This window comes from Actinia tenebrosa, unplaced genomic scaffold (assembly GCF_029948245.1).
Source record: "Actinia tenebrosa isolate PJP-AT-01 unplaced genomic scaffold, QUT_ActTen_1.0 PGA_scaffold6__47_contigs__length_16458017, whole genome shotgun sequence".
In the NCBI taxonomy this organism is placed as follows: Eukaryota; Metazoa; Cnidaria; class Anthozoa; order Actiniaria; family Actiniidae; genus Actinia; species Actinia tenebrosa.
In genome coordinates, this window is record NW_028292583.1 from 8,190,440 (window position 1) to 8,215,507 (window position 25,068).

At 38.9% G+C, this 25,068-nt stretch overlaps 1 protein-coding gene and 1 long non-coding RNA gene across 2 annotated transcripts; both read left to right on the plus strand.

Moving 5' to 3' along the window:
* Positions 1-1,233: 1,233 nt before the first annotated feature.
* LOC116292875 (uncharacterized) lies at positions 1,234-2,101 on the plus strand. The gene is made up of 2 exons (XR_004196736.2): positions 1,234-1,385; positions 1,806-2,101. It is a non-coding gene; the product is annotated as an uncharacterized LOC116292875 (long non-coding RNA).
* Positions 2,102-14,246: 12,145 nt separating this feature from the next.
* Positions 14,247-24,135, plus strand: LOC148905982 (uncharacterized). Its single transcript, XM_089038955.1, has 3 exons — positions 14,247-14,485; positions 15,685-23,979; positions 24,047-24,135. Exon 2 carries the CDS (start codon positions 17,485-17,487, stop codon positions 23,704-23,706), a length of 6,222 nt encoding a protein of 2,073 aa, XP_088895081.1. The 5' UTR covers positions 14,247-14,485; positions 15,685-17,484; the 3' UTR covers positions 23,707-23,979; positions 24,047-24,135.
* The last annotated feature ends 933 nt before the right edge of the window (positions 24,136-25,068 follow it).

The window sequence follows — 25,068 nt, forward strand, 5'->3', positions numbered from 1 at the left end:
ACCAGAACCTCCGACGTGTAGGAACCAAGCCGAGGAGGCAAAATTTTAGATAAGAACGATGTTACAATAAAAAGAAACAATAGCAAAATAATAAATAGATTGATGAAATTAGCTGTTTTTGTATACACTCAATTGAAGAATCGTTGTCGGGTTCAGAAACATAGAACATAGAAGCTGAGACCGAAATGGCACATGGGAAGTACGTTAATTAGATGCATGCTGTGACCGGTGACCCGTGGCATCATCCACTGTTTTTAATACACGTTTGGCATTCTAAACCGACTGCATGGATGGCGCAAATGAATAAATTATAATATAATTATGTCATTTCCCATGTACCATTTCGGTCTCAGCTTTTATATTCTATGTTTCTGAACCCGACAACGATTCTTCAATCGAGTGTGCAAGGCAAAGGAATATCAAAATTATCAGTCAATACAATATACCTTCAAAACAGTGAAACAATTACTCCCGTTTTTCTTACGAAATAATTCTAATTAAAATGCCTATTTGTTCTTTTTCTGTAAAAAACGTTCTTGTAATTAGCTCTTAGTTGTATCTGTATATTTTATAAAGAACAAGACTAGTTGTTTATCATGATTCTAAACGAGTTTCAGATGAAATATGTAAAAATAGGAGGAAAACAACAGAAGTCGATCGACCTTTTGGTTTTACACTATTTTTGAAAATTGTTTCAGCGAAAGCAACACTTGGAGTTCCACTTTTGTGTGTGTGCTTTTTACACTTGTATCAGGACCAAAAACAAACACACACGTAGTTAAAGACACGTAGAGATTAAAGTATGTTTTTACACTTGCATCAGGACCAAAGACAAACACACACGTAGTTGAAGACATGTAGAGATTAAAGTACTCTTTATTAAATGTTTTCACACCAGCCGTGGTATATGCATATCATTGAACTCTTAACACCTTGTACCGAGGTTGTCACCAGGTCAAGATCTGAAAAAGACCTCATCATTTGATTTACAAAAGAGTTTTGAAGCGTATATATAAGAAAAGTAACAAGAGCTAGTAGCCATATACTGTCGTTATGTTCCACAGCTGGTGAAAACATTATGCTCAGTGGGTGCCTAACTTACGTTGAAAAAGGGGAAGTTATTATTAGTGCATCTTGACATGCGGCCGGGAACTTAATTTTACAAAGACGTTTCAAATAAGACGTCTCACTCATGTTCATTATTCAAATTGACTTCCAACTTAGTAAGAGAATTATATAAAGGGTCTAAGACGCGACAGAGTTGAATTTGTGAGGTTGAAACAAGAGGTACGTAAAGCATGAAGGTTCACACACGGATAGTTGCTGCAGTTTTCATGTTCATGTTACTGGTACACCAAGGACAACAAGCTAATCAAGTCGTACGGGTAATTGTAGATTACTATTTTGTTTTTCTAGTAATCTTTATGATTTGGAATATTTGCAAGGAGCGCTGAATATTAATTTATAGCAAGCATGCTAAAGTCCACATTTAGTGTGTTTCACGAATGCTCAGGTATGGGCGGGAGGGGCGTGATGCAGTCATTCTCACAAGGTCTTACAACTCAATGCATTTGAATTCTATGAGTATTTTTGTCATGCTATGTGTTCTCGCTAATAATATATAATTTGTAATGTATTCCTGTTCACTTCATATACTGTTTGCTTTTTTGACAAGGCTTATAGTCATGTTGCTGTTTATTTGTTCCTTTGTTGTTAACTCATTCGTTCGTTTCGTTTCGCTTCGTCTCGTTTGCTTGTTTGTTTACTCAATTCATCGGCTTCTTGTAATTGTTACCTTTTCTTAGCATATGGGGAAACGCAACACTCGCAAGCCTTCCTTCGGTGATAGCGAGTCGAAAAGAATGAAGTCTAGGATGTTCAGGCCAAGATCAATGGACTACATTTGTGAAGTAGCTACAGCGATTGGATGTCCAGCTCCATGGACAAGTAAACGATATTACCGATAAATATTTCTATAAGGCACTTGTTGTTAAAGAAACAGACTTTGAGGAGTTAACATGTATTAAATATTGTATCTGTAAATAGCTATTACTATCGAATAATGTTATCATTATTAAAGATAGCGACTAGCATGGTGTAACCTGTGTTAATATGACCGTCAACACGAGTAAAAGACGTCTCCGCATGCTCTAAGTGCGTACGCAAATTGATCGAAACGTCTTCATGCTGTAACGTAAAAATATGTAATTTTGACTTTCAAACTTGCCTGACAATTGAATTTCACAAAATTCCAAAGCTTAGGCTAATTCCAGAAAAGGGTCCAGGGTTATCCCATGATGCATTGCGCTTCAATGTATATTATCGGTTTGAACGTGACGTCATCACTCCTACTCGGCGTTCGAACAGGAAAGAGTAATAGCGGCTTTCCGCAGCATTCGCCAAAACAAGTTTACTTCTTAAAAAAATTCTTATTATATATTCATTGTCTTTCGAAGGACGATTTTACTATATCTATAGTCGTAGTAGATTGTGTCGTCAAACTCATGTAAGTTTTGTGGATAGAAATGAGCGAGAGACGTTTAGATTTGGTTCCTTCACACATTGATGGACGTTCTGTTGATGTTACGCTTTTGTCAGAGTGGATGCTACTAACTACATAACTACAGGAGTACTTTTTATCTTTTATATAATTACCAATGAAATATCTATTTTTCTCTATTTCGAAAAGTTGATATCTTCACACGTGAAAATAACATGTTATTTTCACGTGTGAAGATAACACCATTGCGATGGCTATTCAAAAATACACGGAAAAAACTGCCTGAAAAAGCCAAAACATACTTCATTGATAATTATATAATAAACAGAATATTACATGGCCGCTTGGCGATAGGAATTTTATCTTCTCGTGTTGCTCGAAGATAAAATTCGTAACTCCGCGCGCCCATGTAATATCCTCTATTTATTTTTTATTGAGTTCGAACATTCGCCTACTTGGAAGAGTGAACTTGATAGAAAATACTTGATTCAATTCCCTATTATAACTACTAGTTTTGAACAATAGTTATGGAAATCAGGTCATACAGCTGTTCGAAGCGAGCGACAATGAAAGTGATATTTTGCTGAAAAATAACAAAAACAAAATGGCCAGTTAAATGAGAAATTGGACAAAAATAAAAATTAACGTGCAATAAAAAAACAACTTTCTTTCCTTTACAATGAAGCAAGACGGCATAGACTCAACAAGTCTCACGATGGTTGAAAATCCGGATACAACCGTCCACACGTATCCGTATTCGGAGCGTATTCGCAAATTTCCACTCTGGAGACCGTTTTCGAAAATTTCCGGATACGGATAAACAAATTTCCGGATACGTGTGGGCCGGGGCCTTACACTCTTCTAAATTCATAGAAAACGCATGCGCAAATGTTTTTCTCTAGTATAGTCCACAGACTAAGAGAAGACTTTCTTTGACACCTTATTATTTGGAGACCTAAAGAAATGCGGGCTCAGTATACATAAATAACCGTGTCTATCACGATTACGCATGCTCAGAACACTAAATCACATGGTTTAGTTAGAGAACTAACGACCCATGTCGTGTTTGATTCTTCCCAAACCCAGACCCTTTCCCGCCCCATACCCTCCGTCAAGAAACGAAGGGCACTAGGCAAAGGATTGAACCATAGCTGATTTTGGTTGCGACTTAAATGTTTTAGCGGTTTTCTGTTGTAGTTTTAAGACTGACTTACTGTTTGTTTATTCAGTGTTTGTGTGTTTTGTTCTACTACAAATCTGCTTATTCTTGCTTTAATTCATTTAAAGCTCCCTTTTGTTGCCCCTTTGGTTTTCTGACTTATTAACTTTAATTTTTTAACAATGATTGTCGCAAGACCAAAGAAATGCGGCTTATTCACCTATTGGGCACTCTTAGTCCCAACGGGATTAATGAACGCTTTATTTTCAACTAACCTTTTCTTTTGTCTTTTGATTGTTTGTTTTTGTTTCCTTGCCTACCTTGCTCTCATTGGTTTCTTTTGTCTTATTCTATCATATATACACTCCTTTCTACCACTTCTTTCTCTTTTACTCCGACGAAGGACTAGCGTCCGAAACGTCAGTAAGTTTTTTCATCTTTTCACGGTGTATAATTTACCTTTTCATCATTACTGTTTCATTAGAAACACCGACGCAGCTCACACTAGTTTTTAGCTAGTTATATCTTTTTACAACTTTAATTTGCCTTCATTTGCAGTTTACCATGAGGTTTAGCTTTTAAACTACTTATAATCACAGTAACTTGCATTCTTAACGAAAACGGATAAGCACAGTCAAAAGCCTACAGTTCTCAAATGAAGGGAAATAGAAAACGCGCGCGTGCCGTCTGCAGTCTTATAAAGTACGCGGGGGCTGGCAAACACAAGAGAAGTGTACATAACATTGGGACTGAGTTTCTTATATAGCGCATTTCAAATATCTCAATGCGCTTCACATTTATGACCAGTGGAGGACTTTACGGGCTGCATATTAAGGCGCTATTAGCAGCCGTGCAGCTTAAAATCATGAGTGATTTATTAGTACATTAGTGTTATGCCTCCAAATTGGGATAGGCTGTTGAACCGGGAGACAATCCCTTACTCTTATACGAATAATTCAACAGGTTCTATTATGTCCCCCATTTACTACAGGAGTGGAAGGGCTGGGAGCCAGGGCCTTTTATAAGATACAAATCACAATTATCATAATCACATCTTAGTTTCAAATGGGATTATGTTTGAAAGATTATTATATACAGCACTTTTGTAGTGAAATATCAGAACAAGATGGCTGCTTGTGAGAACCATTTCAAACATTGGATTATCTTTTCTAGTCTCTGCATACTGAAGTAATAGAAAACGCGCGCGCGTGCTGTGTGCAGTTAAAAAGGACGCTGGGGTTGGAAGAAAACGAGAAAAGTGTTAAGAGAAGTACGACGCGTAGCACAGCGAGTTTTCTATTTCTTTAAAAAATCAAACTACAATACCTTTTATTTTGGATAGGAATAACGCAACTAAAAGTGCGCACGCGTGCTGTGAGCTTTCAAAACGCGCTCCCTCAAGTAATCAAAACGCGAGATTTATAACAAATATTTTATAATTTGCTTTAGAGTATACGTATGCATGCCATAGAAACATATTTATGAACAGTCCCCTTCACAGTTCCCCGCGCCACCTTGAAAGGTAGCCGTGACTTTGCATCGAAGCGAGACAAACGGTGAGCTTGAAATGATAGAGACATGTGAATAATTGTACAACTTGTTAAAAAAGTCTCTATTATTGCAAGCTCACCGTTTGTCTCGATTCGATGCAAAGGCACGGCTACCTTTCAAGATGGCGCAGGGGACTGTGAAGGGGACTATTAAATGTTTAGGATTATGGCTCTGCTTGGCAATTTTATACTTCCATCTAAGCTCCACGAAATGTGTAGCTCTGACGTCTAACCTCGCGCTGCAGTTTGAAGTCTGAAGTAAAATGTCTTAGCCACAATTTTAATTAATGTCTTTAGTTTTTGATATTTTGGCTGCTAGGTCTCTAGTTACAAATTCCCTGAAGGATGGGAGAATAGGACACTTCGTCCCCTGCTATAGCATGCACACCCAACAAACCCTGTAAGGATGACAAAAAGAGAAATCCTCATATCCAGTGGGTGAGGGAAATAAAGACAAATGGAAAGGGAGAAAAAGTGAGAGAAAAAAGAAATAGAAAGAAATAAAGGAATTAATTCAACATGAAACACTTATTGGCATCAGAGCCTTTTCCTACCACTTTAATCAAACCACTTCAAACCACTAAACAAATGGATCTAATCACATAAAACGGCATGAAAACCATTTAACCGTTTTTTTGTTTGTTTGTTTGTTTTTTGTTGTTGTTGTTTTTTTTTTTGTTATTTCTATACTGAGCCTTTTCTTTCTCTTTTCTTGTTAATCTCCTTCGGTTCTCTGTGTTTTCGTTGTTCACTTGCTGTTGTTGTCTTTAGGCCAAACGAACTGGCGCTAAGCAAGGGTTTGATGCCCAAAGTCAAATAAACAGACCTCTTTACCTTGGGCGTCATTTTTCCCCATTTCAGACCACGTGTCAATTCTTGAGAATGAGATTCTTTGTTAGAAGGGTATCCATATTCATATGTCTTGTTATACATAACTGTTGAACAAACAATGATACTATAGAAAATGACACCTGGTCTGAAATGGTAACATCTTATGTCAAAGATAGAGGATGTGGATGCGGGTACCCGATTAGTTATCAGTTAACCAACTGATTCTTTTGGCCATTTATCAGCTAACTACGATTTTTTGGCCAATTGTCAGTTAACTGTAAACCCCGCCCACAAACCCCGCGCACAACCTCAAGGTCAAGAGGTCTACTGAAAATGTCAACGAATTGAGTCAATGGCCGTTTTATAACAGATATCAAAGCAAAGAGAAAAGTAAATATTAAAACACCATGACAGATGTTGATGCCGGAAATGATAAACTGAAATGTCTATTGATTACTTACCAGATCCTCTTTTAAAACTGAGTGCAATACGCCAGTTTCGTATTTGATACTCACCGCTGCTTTGGAAGATCTGACGGACTAATCGACAGTAAAGGTGTAGCCTCGTCTATAAGTCAGCTATTCTCAATTAAATCATAGTATTTCCTGTGGTACTCGTCTTTTGAACTCATGCAAGCCTGTACACGATTTCCAATTACCTTTCTGACTGGTTTAATGGCGAAGCGTACAAGTACGTTATTATATACTTTTCCAGTTCATGTTACCGCTAAACTGCACCCCTCCATTATCAAACGCTATCCGGCAATCATTAATGATTGGCAGAAAAGAGACATACACTAATTAGTTCATAACTGTCTTATCCAACGTAGCTGAATATCGAAAGTTCACTGTGCGCCTGAGCTCTCCGGTAGCTTTGTCACTGCAGAATCAACGATCGATAGTTTGAGTAACATTTTGACGCTTGCGGTTCCATATGTTATGCATGGAGAGCATTTTAAATGAACTCATTCATCAAACATTTTCTAATCATTCCGAATCGTTTTCTGCGAACAGCGAAAAAAAGTTTGACTAACAACCTTTCTGTTTTGGAAGGATTTTTCATTGCCGATTGAAAAAAGATGCTGCTTATTAACAAGAGATGCTGTTGTATTTTGGGTATCTTGCTGGCCATTAATTGAGAATTATTTTCAACCTACTGTATGACCTAGTTTTGTAGGATTGGTAAAATAGGTTAGAAAAATGATTACCAATAGTGAAAGTTTTGGTAGTTCGTGAGAATTTCTTTCAGGCTGGGAAAGAAATATATAGCCATGCAGGTAATAAGCATAACGCTTTGACAAACTCGATTACTATGGAATTATTTCTTATCTCAGTAACCGTTAGCAATCAGTCACTATATAAACAACGTTAATTCGGATCTGGCAGCAATTTTTTGTGGAATCCCTCAAGGGTCAGTACTCAGACCACTGTTATTTCTGGACTCTATAAATGATTTTTATGTTTGTTACTCCCTCTTTGACTTACACTTGTTTGTAGATGATGAAAATTCATTTCTACAGACGTATAAAAATCTTAATGTCCTTCAACAGAATATTAGTTCTGAAGTGTGGTTATTTCACTCACGACAAAAGAAAATTAAAATAAATTTTGAACCAAATCTAAATAATAAAAAATTAAAGCAAGAAGCATCTATCAGAAACATCTTGGGATTTATATTAATTCTTGCCTCTCCTGGAAATCTCATGTTGACTTTAAAAATAATAAAAAAGAAATGTGGGAATTTTATCCAAATTACGCCATTATGTTGACATTATTATCCTTGTAAATCTTTATTAAGCGGCTTTCATTTTTGATTTATGGAATTCTTACTTGGGGTAATCTTGACTTATTCAACTCATTTACGACTATTTTTTGTTTCAGAAAAGAAAGGCTCAACGATTAATTACTTTTTCTCCGTTTGATGCCCGTTTTAGCTTCTTATTAAGAATCTAAATATTATGAAATTGCATGATCTTGTAGAGAATTGCATTGCAGTTCCAAAATAACATTTTGCCTTCCAATTTTGAAACATTTTTCACTTCAGTTAATAAAACTCACAAATACAATACAACATAACCAAACAGGACTTACCCAAAGCAAGAACTAGCTAAGGCAAATTTATCATAAGTAGATATGGCCAAACGATTTGGAACTCGATTGATGATTGTATAAGATCTATACACTAACCTTAAAAAATTTGAATGCAGCATCGAAAGTGATTTTTTGAAATTGTATTAACTAATTGACACAAAATTCTTGCTTTCTGTTCTATAAAAAGTATAGTCCACTAGTAGGACTATAGATCAAGTAAAAATTGAAATGAACTAAAAATAAGAATTTTAAATACGGGAAGGGGGAACTGAGATTAGGGACACAGGAGGGAAAGAAAGAAGAAGAGCCGAGCAAATCGAAAAAAGGAAAAACAATTTTTAAATGTGACATGCCCGCCCTTTCAGAGACACGATTGAGATGAGTCAGTTGTCTGATTATAGTAGTAGCTTTTAGTACAAAGGGGTTTGTTTCTCAACGTGCAAGCTACTTTTCTTATCTTAAGAAAAAGTGCACCATACGCCGCTAACGAATAATTGCCCTGTTTTAGCTTTCTACAGCGAGATTAGGTTAGCAAAACCAATCATGAAGCGATATCAGGTATTGATCGCTGGCACCCCCTTGTGATACGGGGATAATTACTTTTACTTCTCTCTAATTTGACAGACTTTTAGATTATCTCGAATGTAGAACGCACTTGGTCGGTACTGATGGTCAATTAGGATCACAGGTGTATAATTTTGTGACGATAACTTTGGTCAAAATAACCAACCTAAGATCCAATTTCCTTTCGGTATACAAAGACAAACTAGAAGCTATTCCCATTACAAGTGCAGACAGCATGACGAATCAATTAAGAGGTTTAGATGTATTTGAGAGATGTTTTTCTATCAAGTAAAAAAAAGCGTTTTAAAAACCATTCGATCACATAAATTGGAAATGCAATGCGTTGTTATACTTTTTTTATTATTATTCCTTCGGTTATTCATTTTCTTAAGATAGCTGACTAGTTTGGTAAATAATAAACAGTAAATTGAAAATTGAAACTTTTTCAACCTGAAATTGCTTATGTGTCCCGAGCTTGTTTTTGAAATAATCACTCCAGAATGACATGCGTTTGTACAATTTTCGAAGAAAAATAGCGAAAACCAAGCTCTGTACGATAAAAAATCATAAGACCGAAACTAAGGAAGAAACATGAGTAATTTACTCCGAACACTTAATTTATAAAATACTGATAAAAGTTGTTTTAATAAACTATTGTAGACAATGAAAAAAATTTTTTTTGTTCAGGTTCTACGGTGTGCAAGTTATCGTAAAAATTGAGCACAGAACAAACACTGAACGATTTTTTACATCGTTCTAATAAACAGAATTGTATTAAACTTTGAAAAATAATGGGATATTACCTGTTATATTCCGGAAAATGACAAAAAACTATAGAGTTCTGTGCAAAATTTTAGGGTTTTGCTTTCTTGAAGTTCAAAACGTGTATGGTTCTTCAATAAAATCGTGAAAATTATTCAGTGGTATTTGAGCGCGCGCACATCGTGGGCTAAAATCGAACGTTCAAAAGTAGTCAGCCACCTTAATGCATTCATTCCTTTCACTATATTTTTTCTCTCCTGGCCCCAGCTTCAGTCAAAGTTCAGCATCTCGCGTTCCATAACTATCGCAAAGGTCTTACTACGGTTTGCACCATTAAATTTGGTTTTTAGCTGCCGTCAATCAAGAATCATAAGTGGGTACCTTTCATATTTTCGACTGTAAAAACCACTGATTCAACCAACATCGAAAACCGCAGTAAGAGTACGCTTTGAGTGGGAATAATCCGTCAGAGGACAAATGAATAATGCCATTCAAGACACACAAAAAAAACAAACTTTTACATTGAGAACGAACATAGTGATTATTTTGTACTTTTTCTTGAATTAACTGAGTGTAAAAAAGTTAACATAGTTTTACTTATGACCTTATATGTTTATGATAAGATCTACTTCTTGTTTCAGATTATAATCTATACTTTTTAAATTCACATTTTTCTCTATATTCGTGTTGATTTATTCTACTCTCTTTTGTACAAACGATTGCACTCGAAAAAGAGAAGCCAAAATAGACGAACAAATACAATAAATTAATAAAAATAGTTAATTACTAAGATCAATTAACAAACTACTTTTCACATATCCACATTATTATGCAATAAAGCAGGAGTCACATCAGTTGTCGACTGCCTACTTTCTTTTTGCTCTTATAAACGAATAGCCTGCGTGAATCCGAACACACACTGCTGACTTGTTCGAGTACCGCTAGCTAAGCAGCCAATGAGAGGGCGCGTAAGAATGCGAATAGAGATTAACCAATCACAATTAAGTACATATATCTAGTTACGTTGCTGGGGGTCTAGAACAATAAATCTTTCGTTGATTCGCAGACAAACCTAACTAACAGTTAGTGCAACTAGGCTAGTAAACGAAAGTCGTTACGTAATCGCGGCCATGTTGGTACCATTTAACAAAAGATTTCTCATTAGCATCCATTGTTAACGGTACCACAATGGCCGCCATGTTTTTGTCTTTTGACTCTTGGGAATGCTTGCAACCCATCAATACTTCGATAACTAATTAATATTTGCTAAACAAGATATCTGAGTAAATAAAAAATAAAAAATAGATAAAAAAAAACAGCTGAGTAACTTAAAATAGAACATACACAATCTAATTTTAGACCGCAAAGCATGAAGAGAAGTCCTACACTAAACTTATCGTCATTTAAGTACTTCATTTGGTTCGTAGTTCCACAACAGCTGATCAGATCAAAATTCCTAATGTTTACTTTATTTAACTTGAAAGCATGAAGATAAGTCCTACACTAAACTTATCATCATTTAAGTACTTCATTTGGTTCGTAGTTCCACAGCAGCTGATCAGATCAAAATTCCTAATGTTTACTTTATTTAACTTTATTTGACGCAGCTTTCTCATACCTATAAGCCTTTGAACAGAGCGAAGTACGTCATTAGAGCCACGCACTGAGAACTACGCTAGGTATTAGATGTAATGACTTATGCAAGGTCATTCATTCTATAGCTATTTCTGGCTTATTCTTGAACATGCGCGGTTTTAAAGGCGACAACGGATTTTTTAATGATTTATGAAGTCGTTCCATTAATACACATGTGCGTTAGTACGCAGTAAACGTTTCACTGTGAATGACCCAGAACAGGCTGAGGCTTCTTCTTGCTACCTCTTTCTTAGAACAAGTTAAGCTGCGCTCATTTACTTCCTTTATCACTTGTCTATTTCTATTTAAAAATTGAACGTGTTCTTGTGAAATAACGCGGTCCACATAGCCATGTGTTCAATATGTTCAATCAAGAGTCAGATCAATGGTGATGTTATCCACTCTGCAGGATGTCTTCTAATGTTGTTCATGTGGGATTGATTTCATTTACGAGGTTTTTCTGAGGTTCTCCTGACCGATTTTCTTTCATCCTCAGTTCCTACATAACGTGTTATATGCGTATTCCAATATACTCACTCATTTATAGGTTCCCTTGAATCACTGATTATATTTCGAAGAACTACTCTCTCACTATGGCTTAATTCGTTTTTTGCACATACGCGAGCGCTTGCCCGTCTTTGAAGATAAAATCCTATGATTACGTTAATATCGTCAGCACCAACTTCTGCGCTTTGAGGGTTAATTTTCAGGTTTCTCCGGGATTTTCCGGTACCCTCTCTTCTCAAATCAACAGTAGTTCTAAATTCCAATCGGATTCAATGACTTTTTTCCCATTTACTACTAATGTGTTTAAAAGGGGAAAGATTGAGTCTAAGAAAAGGACTGCCGGTTTGGAGAGAAAATATATTAATATGCTAATGAAGTAACCATTCAAAGTTAATCAGACAAGAGTAATATAATATCCGTTTGATAAAAAAAGTTATCATATGACCCGTACGGCCCTGCTCGCGCGCTCTAATAAAACCGTTGGAAAACGTCACGTGATGGGGGCCGGACGGGTTGACGTAAGCGGGCCGTAAAAACCCGTCCGGCCCTGCTCGAATCCGCGCGCTTTCTTTTTCTTAATTATTTTTATTTTCGTGAGGGTCATATGATAAAATGCTTATTGACTGAGTTAGGTCGGGCCGTACGGGAAAATATTTGGCTCTCGGTCATTTGTACGGACCTCGCTGCGCTCAGTCCGTACGACATGTCCTCGAGCCAAATATTTTCCCGTACGGCCCTCCCACTCAGTCAATAAGTACATAATCCGCTCCAGCTTTTATGGACGTGTACTTATGTAGTGAATTAGCCGTTTGCCTTTCAAACCTATTGCAATACCTTCAGATTCCAGTCGAAAACGACTTTTCTAATTGAATTTATCAAAACATGTTTAAAGCACGCATCATTATGCCTATCGGAGAGATTGTTGGAATATGCGCATCTTCAAGTGCTATGTCCGTTAATTTTATATAAAAAAATGATCTGCCTTTGAATTAGGAAAATTACGCAAGCTTGAACTTGTTAGTTTGTATTCTACTTGTATGTATTAGGATATTGAGGTTTTGCACCATCACGTTTTTTTTAACAACCTTTTGTTTCATTCTTTCTTTTTTCTGTTGATCGTTTTCAATTCCACATGATTTATTTTTCTCCAACCCGGCCAGAAAGTTATAGGTAATATAGGTAACAACGCGCATCGAGTGTAGTGTAGGTAGTAGCCTGGTGCAGCCGAACGTAACTGTGTGTTAAGAGTACGTCTACCGTACGTAATAACCAGGTTTAAAGTCGGGCTGTAGGCTACGTGGTTGCTGCATCCTACTCCTTTTTCTCTGATTAAGAAATAATAATAATTAAAGAAAACAAAAAAAAAGATCGATTGATCGAAAATTTATTCTATGAAGTTTAACCAACCACAGGTAGCCCAAGCTTGGTTTCTGTGGTGTCCTGTTATAAGGAAATGTATGGAGATTCATCAAAAATTTCAATAAAATCATTGAACGTGAAATAAAGCCTCGAAATTTTACCCGATCATTGAGAAATAGCACTTCTTTTGAACTGCGTGGTTACTTATTTCTTACTGGTGGGGGAAAAAATCTTAAAACGGGCTAAATTCAAAAAATAACCACGCAGAGCGAAAGAAGTGCTATTTTTCAATGATCGGGTAAAATTTCGAGGCTTTATTTCACGTTTCAATGATTTTATTTAAATTTTTGATGAATCTCCATACATTTCCTTATAACAGGACACCACAGAAACCAAGCTTGGGCTACCTGTGAACCAACTATCTTCTGTGAATCACGTATACAAAATATTTTGTCATTGCTGAAAATACCTAAGAGTTGATTTGTGGAAAGATTATACAAATGACCAGGAAATCATCATGTGGTCGTTGGTTTGAGTGGGACGTCAAAGCGCCCTCCAAAATTGAGGTCATGCATCCGACTTTGCTACCCATCCTACGTCTTTTAGCTCGACAATTCAATCATTTTCTATCAGCTTATGACTTAAGAATTCATGAGTGTTGGAATTAAGTTCGAGTGCTAGAGAGACGAGAAACGTGTCCTTCCTTGCTGGGAAATGATTGAATAGAGCGGAAACCATTTGACTGTCGCCTCGCACTCCGGTTCATTAAGAGATCTTGCATGCCTAGTATATCGTTCGTCCCTGTACGTCTAGCCCAAGCCGAGTTATACGGACTGGTTTTTTAAAAAATCAAAAGAAATATCAAATCTTTTCAAGCTGTCATTACAAGTGCTGCCTCTTAGACTGTATAGTTTTTTCGAGTAGTTGCCCTCTGGCTATTTAGTATATTACGGCTTAGGAAAGAAGGATTTCACGCCTTCAGATCCATTCCTTCCTTAATCAGATAAGTTTGGTCCACAATCAGTAAATGAATCAATCGGTGATATAGGAAGTTGAAGTTATTACCAGGCAGGCTAATAGATGCGATAAAAACAGGCACCCCTACTGCGATGATTGCTTTCTCGAGCAAAACAAAGTTTATCTCAAGGTAGCTCTTCAATCTAACTGACCTGGATCCTCAATGAAAGCCGTTCTCATTGTTTTGAGTGATAGGGGAGTTCTCCAAGCTACAGGTGAGTACTTAACATGCGTGCCTTAAGAAAAATACTATAAATAAGGCTGTAGAATATTGTCGATCTACACAACGATCTACGATTGATCACTGATCAGGCTGTCAAGCTTCAACCTATAATCCGTTAAAGAAGAATTCATTTAGGGATATTTAACATCGTTGGTTTGAGAAATGGATTCAAAGAAACTTGCTCTTTTTTTAGTTTTGTCTCTTGTAGTTTTTTTAGAAGAGAGTGAAGCCATCGCAACTGGTATGCCCCAAGGAAGGGTCAATACAGGAAAGCGTCACTTTCTTAAGGTAAGGAATTCTCAATTCCTCTCAACAAGTAGTTTACAGTAATACCCCAATTCCTTTTATGTGATGAAGTTTCGCGTCTCCGATCAAATTGGAAACACTGTACCTTTTTAAACAACAGAGAAGGGCCAGCTTTATGGATGCAGATTTTGAAACGCACATGTTACCAATAAATTCAAATAGTTAATGCCATAAGGGCCTCTTTAAAGCAGGATGGGAAACCGAAGTACTAGGTTTACCCCGCGAGGTCAATAGCGATAGCTCGGCTAAAGGAAAAAATATAGGTAGGGTAACCCTAGTGGAACTCGGGTCAAGTAGTACGATGGGGCTACAACGTCAACAAACAAAATGGGAAATCACAAGATAATGTCGGAAATTTGGACTTTGAAATGTGTTCAGTTATAAGTTTTTATAATGGCTTACGTAGTCGAGTGGTTTGTGAAGCGATAGAAAAGTTGTCTAAGGAAATCGGTTATCCCTAAGGAAAACCGGGCCGCAGGGCTACCCTATCAAACAGACCAACACGCAGGTTAGTGCACTCGTAAAGGAGTTAAAACAAATTGAAGAGAAACTGTAGAAGATAGGGTAGGCGTACTATTAGTAGGGTAACCCTATTGGTATACGGTTACTATCCCTCCTCGTAAAGAAGCCCTAACTCTCACGAACGCATATTGTCGAGAAAATCGCAGAATTCGGCCGGGTAACGACAAGGACAAACAATGTCTCAAACAGATCACCGTACATGTGATGATCAGTTCTTCTTCTTTTCACTTAATAATCTTCATTATATTTTATTGTATTTTCTAATTCTTCAAACACAAAAAGTGAAGTAAGGATAAGTTATTGATGGATGGGGAATTGACGGAGTTTGAATTGGGCTCAGTAGACTAGAAAAACTAGAATAAGAAGGACGTGAAAGATGCAAAGAGTCACCTCAACCGATCGATTGCACAAATGACCAGTGACCTTGTAATATCATGAGAAAGCATTTTAGATCCATGAAGATCAAACAGCATATAGTTCAAGGTTTTTTAGATCATCCGTATGAGTCACTCTTTCTTTGTTTTTCTATCCACGACATCTTAATTTTATTGTTAATAGCTTAAACGTTAATTACACAACAATGCGTTTGGATCAGCGCGCGCCGTGGGCTACGAAACGGAAATTAATAATTGCGTGTGTATTTTAATTTCAATTTTCAGGGATCTCAACTGGAGCTGGCGGCAAGACAGATCTGCTTCAAAGCACGAAAACTTCCCTGTTCATATCTATTGCAAGAAGATGACGAAGTCGATGATATATTCAACTAAAAGACCTTGGCAGGCCACTCCTTCAATCCTTTTTCAGCCCTCAATCATTAGTTTCATAATCTTCTATAAATTTTTAATGTCGTAAAACTGTTTTACGATATTCAAAAGATAATATCTGTAAGATGTAAAATAAAAATATATTTTCAGAGATCATATACACTAAAACTTGTTTTTCTCTTCAAGAATGAACTGATAAAATAGATTAAAACAAACAGGGAAAGAAAGAAAAAGAAAGAGGATAGAAAAAAGAGAAAATAAATATAAACAACTCTTGTTGTAATTTAAAATTCCTGTTTTCTTGAACCACACAAGTCCATATCTTCGTGTCATTATAGCTTCCTCAGTAACTAGAACTGCATATTGCCATTACTATCAATCACGTGATCTTTTGGAGTTGACTGGGAGAGCAATTATGCAACTAGTTTAGTTTAGTTTAATGAATTCGTCACAAAATAACAGAATACTAAAATAAGGCAATAACAGAATACTAAAATAAGGCAAATACAAATAATTCAGAAAGAAAAGGAGAGAGAAGATACGAGGTGTGACAGGGGAAAGAAACAGAACTTACGTTCCAATTACAATCTAGCCCCCTATAGATGTACATTAAAATACATATTCTTTAAATTGTATAAATATATACACCTAATTGCAAGAAAGCTGCCAATCGAAAAAAGAAAATCAGCAACTCAGCGAGAAAGGGATCGATTGGAAGACGAAAAAAGAAAGAAAGAAAGAGTTCGGCCTCGACGATCCTCTTTTGTCCCACAATCCATCCCCACCCCACCAAATCACCAACATTCCCCTCCCGCATGGCAACCTTCTATAATGTTTTAGCCTTAGAGGACAATAAGTTTTATGCTTTGACAGATAAATGTTTTTAAGCAGGTCTTGAAGGATGAAAAACTTGCTCATAGATTTTGTGTTGGATAGCAACAAGTTCCACAGTTCAACAGTGCTAATGAAATATGATTTCCTATAATAATCCTGGTTATGTTTGTTGATTAAATTATAATCATTAGAGGGTCATATTTACGCATACGATAGCATGTTTCGAAGGTACGCAAGTATTTCCTAATGTCAGTAGACGGATGGAATTGAAAACTCAACTCTACGATATTCAAGCTGAGGCAATAAATTAAGTTGAGCTAGTCGCTCTCTGTAAGACATGTTATTGGGATATGCAAGTATTTTCTAATGGCAGTAGTGTAGACGACAACTATTTGATTTCCTAATTAGCGTAGGTTATTAATATTCATAAGTTGAAATTATGGGATGTAAGCCGGGACAGGCAGCAAGACGATCGTAATACGTACACCATATGGTATGTCAAGATTATATTTGATTTTCCGTAAGATACAGGCTTTTAATTTGTAACTTTTTATTTCTAGTGAACCTCGTAATTATAAATCTGTCTATTGTGAATGAAATAACTGAAGAACATCAAGATTATCGAGAATTAAAACGCTGATATAATCGACGAGCGTTTTGCGTTGTGTACCCATTACTGAATTAGATGTCCCCACTGAACGAAAGAAGATGTCCGCTACATTATTGTTCACATATGTCATTCACCGACTGATGGGCATTTATTAAGCTTGATTCTGCAGTTATCCAGCGTTTATTTCATCTCCGAAGAGTGTTTACAAGAATCGTACGGCTTGTGAATTCCTCGAATTTCCATGTGCAGCGATGGATGATGACACAGGAAGCCCGCCGGCAAGACGCAAGAAGCCCGCTGATCGTGAAAGTTGTGACGGAGTGAGAGAAGAGAGAGCTGAAGCTCTAAGACGCTCAAGATCGGGATATATTGGCCAATTGACAAAGAATTATCGAAATATAAAAGAAGTGATGAAATCAGAGAATTTCAATGATATTGATACCGTTCTGAGGATAAGGCAGAAAATATTGAACACATTTGATAACTTCGAACGGTGTTGTCAACAGCACTTAGAATGCTTGAAGGAACAGTTGGATATTGAAGAAGCTGAAGGCATTTACAGTAGAGAGCTAGAAGCTAAAAAAGACATTGAGGGAGAAATTGATGCGTGGACCCACCGGAACAAAAGACCGTTCATTGACTTTGATCTGCCTCTTGTCGAACCCTGCGATTCTAGTAGCCAAGCAGGCTCTAACGAAAGTTCCCAATCAAGTACAGCAACGAAGTTAAAGTTGAAAGCGAGGGCAGATCAAGCTGTTGCCGAGCTTAAGATTAGACAGTTGAAGGAAGAGCAAGAATTGCAAGAAAGAATTGAAGAGATGACGATGAAATTGCGGTTAGAGGAGGCAATTCAAGTCAATAAAATAAAACGTCGACACACATTACTAAAGGCTCAACACGAAATGGAACAAAGAAACACTGAACTAAAAATCTATGAAAGGGCCGAACGAGTTGAGCTATACAATTTTTACGACGACGACGACGACGACGACGTGTTACCTGGTTCAAACCCCTTTGGCTCCACACCAAGAAGTGCCCCAAAGGAATCGACTAGAGTTGCAGACTTTAGACAGCGCCTCCCTGTGAACCCGTTTGCAACTCCGATAACACCGATCTCCACTAACCCATTCGCAGCCCCGATGGCCCAGACGCCTGGCAGTTCGTTAGCAACACCGACAAGGGGAAGCTCAAGTAACCCGTTTACGACGACAGAATGGCCTGATGTAGTACACAGGAAGCCCAAACCGAAGTTTGTTCATGCTGCGCATGCACCGACACCACAGGCATGGCTGGACCTGAACACACCCGAGTTCTACGTCGCTGATTATGATAACCGTCTAAGCGACACTGCCAATAACGATGAACCACCTAAGCCAGCAGTCCATGAGAAGGTCCTCAGTCAACTGATAAAGCAGCAAGAAAGGATCACCAGCGCCATGACCAACGCTTTAATGCTTCCTAAACCAGAGCTATTAACCTTTGATGGAAACCCATTACACTACTGGAGGTTTATTCGCAACTACGAACAGAACATTGAAGCAAAGACTGAGGATAACGGAGAACGATTGAATTATTTACTGCAATATTGTACGGGCAAGGCTAAAGAAGTGATCAAGAACTGTGTAGTATTGGACTCTACCGACGGCTACCTCACAGCACGAACGTTATTGCTTGAAAGATTCGGCGAACCTTATGTCATAGCCACGGCCTACATTGATCTTGTAACTGAGGGACCCCCGCTGAGGGCGTCTGATAGACAAGGCCTGCAAGTTTTCGCCGATAAGTTAAAGGACTGTGAATTAACTCTACGTGCCGTTGGATATTATGACGACTTGAACAATGCTGACAACTTGAAGAAAATAGCAGAACGTTTCCCTGTCCACCTAAAGGCTAGGTGGCTCGAGAAGGCTAGAGTGATACGAAGCGGAGGAGGAAAACCCAGCATAGACCATATGTCCGAATTTTTGTCTGAGAGAGCAAAGGCCGCAAATGATCCTGTTTTCGGACAGATTATGGACTCAAAGGACACGTCCAGGGACAGAATGCGACCCCGAAGTAAACCGTTTCAGAACACGCCAAGGCCGCCAAGAGCTACCACCCTAGCGACACACCAAGCAGAAACGCCGAAAGTGACGGCAACAACAAAGGATTCACAATTAGCTTCGAGGGCCGCATATACTTTAAACGACCAGGTAAAGTGTGGTCTTTGTGCCCAAGCACATCTTCTCACAAGCTGCGATGAATTTAAGAAGAAGACGCAAGGTGAAAGAATGAAGTTTGTTCGAGACAAAGGGTTATGTGACAACTGCCTTAAGCGAGGACATAGAGCAAAGAATTGCTATCAGAAAAAACAGTGTGAAGTGGATTCCTGTGAGGGAAAACACCACACGTTGCTGCATCCACCGAACAGCTCTAACCTTAATCAACAACCGAGCCAGGATTCAAGTAACAATACGAACAGTGCTAAAAATTATAATGTCGTCAAGGCTGATAGCGTAAACAGCGTCGATGTTCTTGCCAAGGAGAAAAGAGTATGTCTTCCAATCGTGCCCGTAAAGGTTCGTGGAAAGAAAGGTCAGAGATCTGTTGTCACCTACGCTCTTTTGGACCAAGGATCCGACACGACATTGTGCGAGAAACGCCTAATAGAACAGCTGGGAATCGAAGGCGCCGAACGAACATTCTCGTTGACAACTATCGAAAAGGCAAACGTTCAGCGAAAGGGATTAACCGCGAGTTTGGAAGTTACAGCTCTTGACTCAGACAATGTCGTCGAGATACCGACCGTATGGACAGTCAAAAAATTGCACATCACTACAGAAGGTGCACCCAGAGATGAAGACATTCGTAGGTGGCCACATCTAGCAGAAATACAAATACCTGAAATAGACACTGATGAAGTTACTTTACTCATCGGCAATGATACGCCTGAAGCCTTTTGGGTGTTAGAAGAGAAACGAGGACAACGGAAGGAACCGTATGCGGTCAAGACACTCCTTGGATGGACCATCGTAGGACCGATGACTGAGTCTACGCATCAACAAAGTTTGAACGCACACTACATATCTTCCCACGGTGATGAGCTTAAGGCTCAAGTTGAAAGATTCTGGAGGACCGATTTCGGAGATGCAGTACTAAGTTCCGAAGAATGCATGTCAGCAGAAGATAAAAGAGCGTTGTCTATCATGCAGGAAAGCACGGTTTTATCTGAGGGTCACTACCAAATGGCCCTGCCGTGGAGAAACAGCAGTTATTGTACATTGAACAATCGACCGATGGCTGAGTTTAGACTTGCAACATTAAAACAAAGATTCCTGAACGATCCTGGACTTTATGAGAAATACAAAGAAGTTATAGATGACCATCTGACTAAGGGCTATGCCCGTCGCCTTCCCAACGAGAATTTTGACCAGAAGAGAGTGTGGTACCTACCCCACCATGCTGTGATTACCCCCAAGAAGCTACGCGTGGTATTCGACTGCGCCGCCAAATGGAAAGGCATGTCATTAAATGACCAACTATTGCAAGGACCTGATCAAACGAACAATCTCGTAGGCGTCCTTACTAGATTTCGCGAAGAGCCCATAGCACTAGCAGCAGATATCGAAGCTATGTTTTTGCAAGTCAAGGTTGAGCCCAAGGACTGTGACATGCTTAGATTCCTTTGGTGGCCTGATGGAGATCTTAGTCAACAGCCAGCAAATTTTCAAATGCTAGTCCACATTTTCGGTGCAACGTCTTCGCCAAGTTGTGCGAATTTTGCACTCAGAAAAACAGCTGACGACAATCAAACCGAATTTGATGATGAGATTGTGAACATCGTGCATAGGAACTTCTATGTGGATGATATGCTGAAGTCGACAAGTACTGTTGAAGGCGCTATACGAACTGCATCTGAAGTGACTGAACTGCTACGACGAGGAGGATTTCGTCTCACAAAGTGGATGAGCAATAGTAAAGAAGTCCTCAAGTCGATACCTGAATCTGAAAGAGCTAAGGCTGTAAAGGAACTAGACTTTGAACGATTTCCGACGGAAAGAGCCTTAGGAGTTGAATGGGATGTCGAGAAAGATTGCATCGGATTTAAGACACAGGTAAAGGAAAGGTCTCTTACAAGACGTGGGATGTTATCCATAACGAGATCTGTGTATGATCCATTGGGTATCGCTGCTCCATTCGTCCTGTTAGCCAAGCTAATCTTGCAAGAACTTTGTAGACAGCAATTAAAATGGGATGACCCAATCCCTGAACATAACCTCGTTGAGTGGAAGAGATGGCTAGAAGACCTACCAAGACTGTCAAATGTGAAGCTACCGAGATGCTTGAAGTCACCTGACCTTGGAAACATCGTCACCTATGAATTGCACCATTTCGCAGATGCTTCCCAGTCAGCTTATGGCACCGTATCGTACCTGCGGATGGTTGACATTAATGGGGAAGTACATTGTTCGTTCCTGAACGGGAAGTCAAGGCTCGCTCCTGTAAAACCAGTGACCATTCCTCGCTTAGAACTATCGGCGGCCGTTGTAGCAGTCAAAATTGATAAGATGTTAACAGCCGAGCTAGATCTGCCGCTGACTGAGTCGACGTTCTGGACTGACTCTACAACAGTGCTTCAATACATCAACAACTTCTCAAGACGATTCAACATCTTCGTGGCACATCGGATTGCTATCATTCACGAATTTTCTACCCCCAAGCAGTGGAGATATGTGAATACCAAAGACAATCCTGCGGATGATGCGTCCAGAGGTTTGACCGCGGAGAAAATTACAGGAGACGAAGGAAGGCGATGGTTGTGCGGCCCTGAGTTTTTATGGAAAGGCCAAGATTCGTGGCCAGCACCAGTTCTCAAGATATCTGAGGTACCAAGTGACGACCCAGAAGTGAAGAGAGAGAGACAGGTCTATATGGCACAGCAAAGGGACTCAAAGAACTTCCTGCAACGAATGTACGAGCATTACTCTGATTGGTATCGCTTAAAGGTGGCCATTGCCTGGATGCTGAGATTCAGAAACTACTTCGTAAACAAGTTAAGAAGTTCAAAGCATGATTTTGAAGTTAAGCCTGCTACAAGAAGAAGAATAACTGTGAAAGAGATTCGAGAAGCAGAAGTTGCAATTATCAAGGATGTACAAGGCCAAGGCTTCACAAGGGAAGTGAATATCTTGAGCAAACAGATTGAGAAGTCGAAAGTCAAAGTTTCCACAAGAGAGAAACCCCTACCAAAGGCAAGTTGCATTTTCAAGCTAGCCCCCGTGCTTAAAGGAGGAGTTTTATTAGTTGGAGGCCGCTTAGAGAACGCCCCAATTTCTGATGCAGCCAAACATCCACCAATTCTACCGAAGAACCACCCTGTCTGCGAGCTTGTTATTAGACATTATCACCAACTGTACGGCCACGCTGGAAGAGAACACCTACTGGCCCTTGTAAGACAGCGATATTGGATAGTAAGCGCAAGATCCCTAATTAGACGTGTGCTGACGACATGCTTTGACTGCCGAAGACGTAAGGCCCCGCCTATATCCCAACAGATGGCAAACTTGCCAGTTGACAGGCTCACCCCTGACGAACCACCATTTTCATTTGTTGGAACAGACTTCTTTGGTCCATTCTTAGTGAAAAGAGGTCGGAGCACAGAGAAACGGTACGGATGCATTTTCACTTGTTTAACATCACGAGCCGTACATCTAGAGGTTGCTCATAGCTTGGAAGCAGATTCCTTCATCAATGCGTTGCAGCGGTTCATGAATCGCAGAGGAAGACCCATCGAAATCAGAAGCGACAATGGCACTAACTATAAGGGTGGTGAGAGAGAGCTACGCAAATCTTTACAAGAATGGAATGTTCAGAAGATCGAGAGTTTCCTAAAACAGAGAGAAATCGTCTGGAAGTTTAATCCCCCAGGAGCCAGCAGCATGGGTGGAATATGGGAGAGAATCATAAGATCTGTAAGGTCCATTTTAAGGGCCCTGTTGAGGGAGCAAGTTACTACAGACGAAGTCCTGTTGACTTTAATGACGCAAGTGGAGGCCATTCTTAACAGTAGGCCGTTGACAACTTGCAGTGATGATCCCAAGGACGACTCCCCTTTAACGCCTAACCATATCCTGTTACTGCGTCCAGGAGCGAGTATGCCTCTAGGTGTATTCACGGCTTCTGATAACTATGGCAGACGTCGATGGAGACAGTGTCAATATCTAGCCAATCTGTTCTGGCGCCGTTGGCTCAAAGAGTACCTACCAACTTTACAATTGAGGCAGAAATGGATCTCCCCACAAAGGAACCTAGCGAAAGGTGATGTTGTTTTGGTGGTGGACGAGACCGTTAAACGGGGCCAGTGGCCTCTGGCATGTGTACTAGAAGTTTACAAGGCAAGGGAGGGACTTGTACGCTCCGCAAGAGTCAAGACGTCTAAGACAGAGTTGGTCCGTCCCATTCACAAATTGTGCTTGCTGGAAGGAGTTGATTAAAGCCTCAAGAATCAAGGAAGCACTGTTAGCGAATTACACAAGAACATTGTTGAGTTAATTGATAATTGTGCTATGAAACCAAATTAATTTGTTATTGTCGTCAGGACAATGATTTAAGAAATGATCCATAAGAAATGCCTCATTTGGGGCCAGTAATGTAGACGACAACTATTTGATTTCCTAATTAGCGTAGGTTATTAATATTCATAAGTTGAAATTATGGGATGTAAGCCGGGACAGGCAGCAAGACGATCGTAATACGTACACCATATGGTATGTCAAGATTATATTTGATTTTCCGTAAGATACAGGCTTTTAATTTGTAACTTTTTATTTCTAGTGAACCTCGTAATTATAAATCTGTCTATTGTGAATGAAATAACTGAAGAACATCAAGATTATCGAGAATTAAAACGCTGATATAATCGACGAGCGTTTTGCGTTGTGTACCCATTACTGAATTAGATGTCCCCACTGAACGAAAGAAGATGTCCGCTACAAGTAGATATATAAGACCATTTCTGGAATTGAAAACTATAACTAGATCTGTTATTTCTATGCGATATTCAAGAGACAGTAAATTAAGTTGAGCTAGTCGCTCTCTGTAAGACATGTTATTAGGATAGTTCAATATAAATTTAGTAGCTCTTCGCTGGACGTTCTCCAAAAGGGCGCGATGCTGGTAGGATAGTGTAGGGTGACCACAGACTGCAGCCGTATTCCAACTTCGGTCAGACTAATGCACAGTAAAGGAGTTTTCTAGTACTTGAATCTCGTACGTCCCAGAAAACCTGAGGGTGTTTTAAGTCAAAACATGTCAAAAAAGTTCTCAAAGTAACGTACAATTACTAACTATTTCTACGGCCTGAAACCAGAAATCAAAATAAACCTCAAGCTTCCACATATTAGTTGCCCCTCAGTCAAAACACAGATAATATAACTACTTGTATCATTCCAGATAAAGATAAAATTCCCCATAATGAAGACCGGTGAAAACCAATCAGAATGCACTACATCCTTTTCTTCACAATTCTTTGTTTTTCACCTTAGTAGAGTGCATTCAGTCAAACTGTAGAATAGTTAGGTAAATGTATCTAACTTTTATAACTATTTAGTTGACGTCACCTTAAATAGGAAAAGCGCGCCAAATAACGGTCATGCTAATCCGGGGGGTTGTTTTACCAGAGAATGAGTGAATAGACATCCATTTGTATCATCGTTTCTCCCCCTGATCTCAGTAGCTGTTTACTCGTAGTTTCAAATTTATGTGAGGTCAGCTAAAATAGTAACTTACTTATCTAATTTAGGTGACGTACACTATTCAACAGTTTGACTGGGAATGCACTCTATTCTCCCACTTTA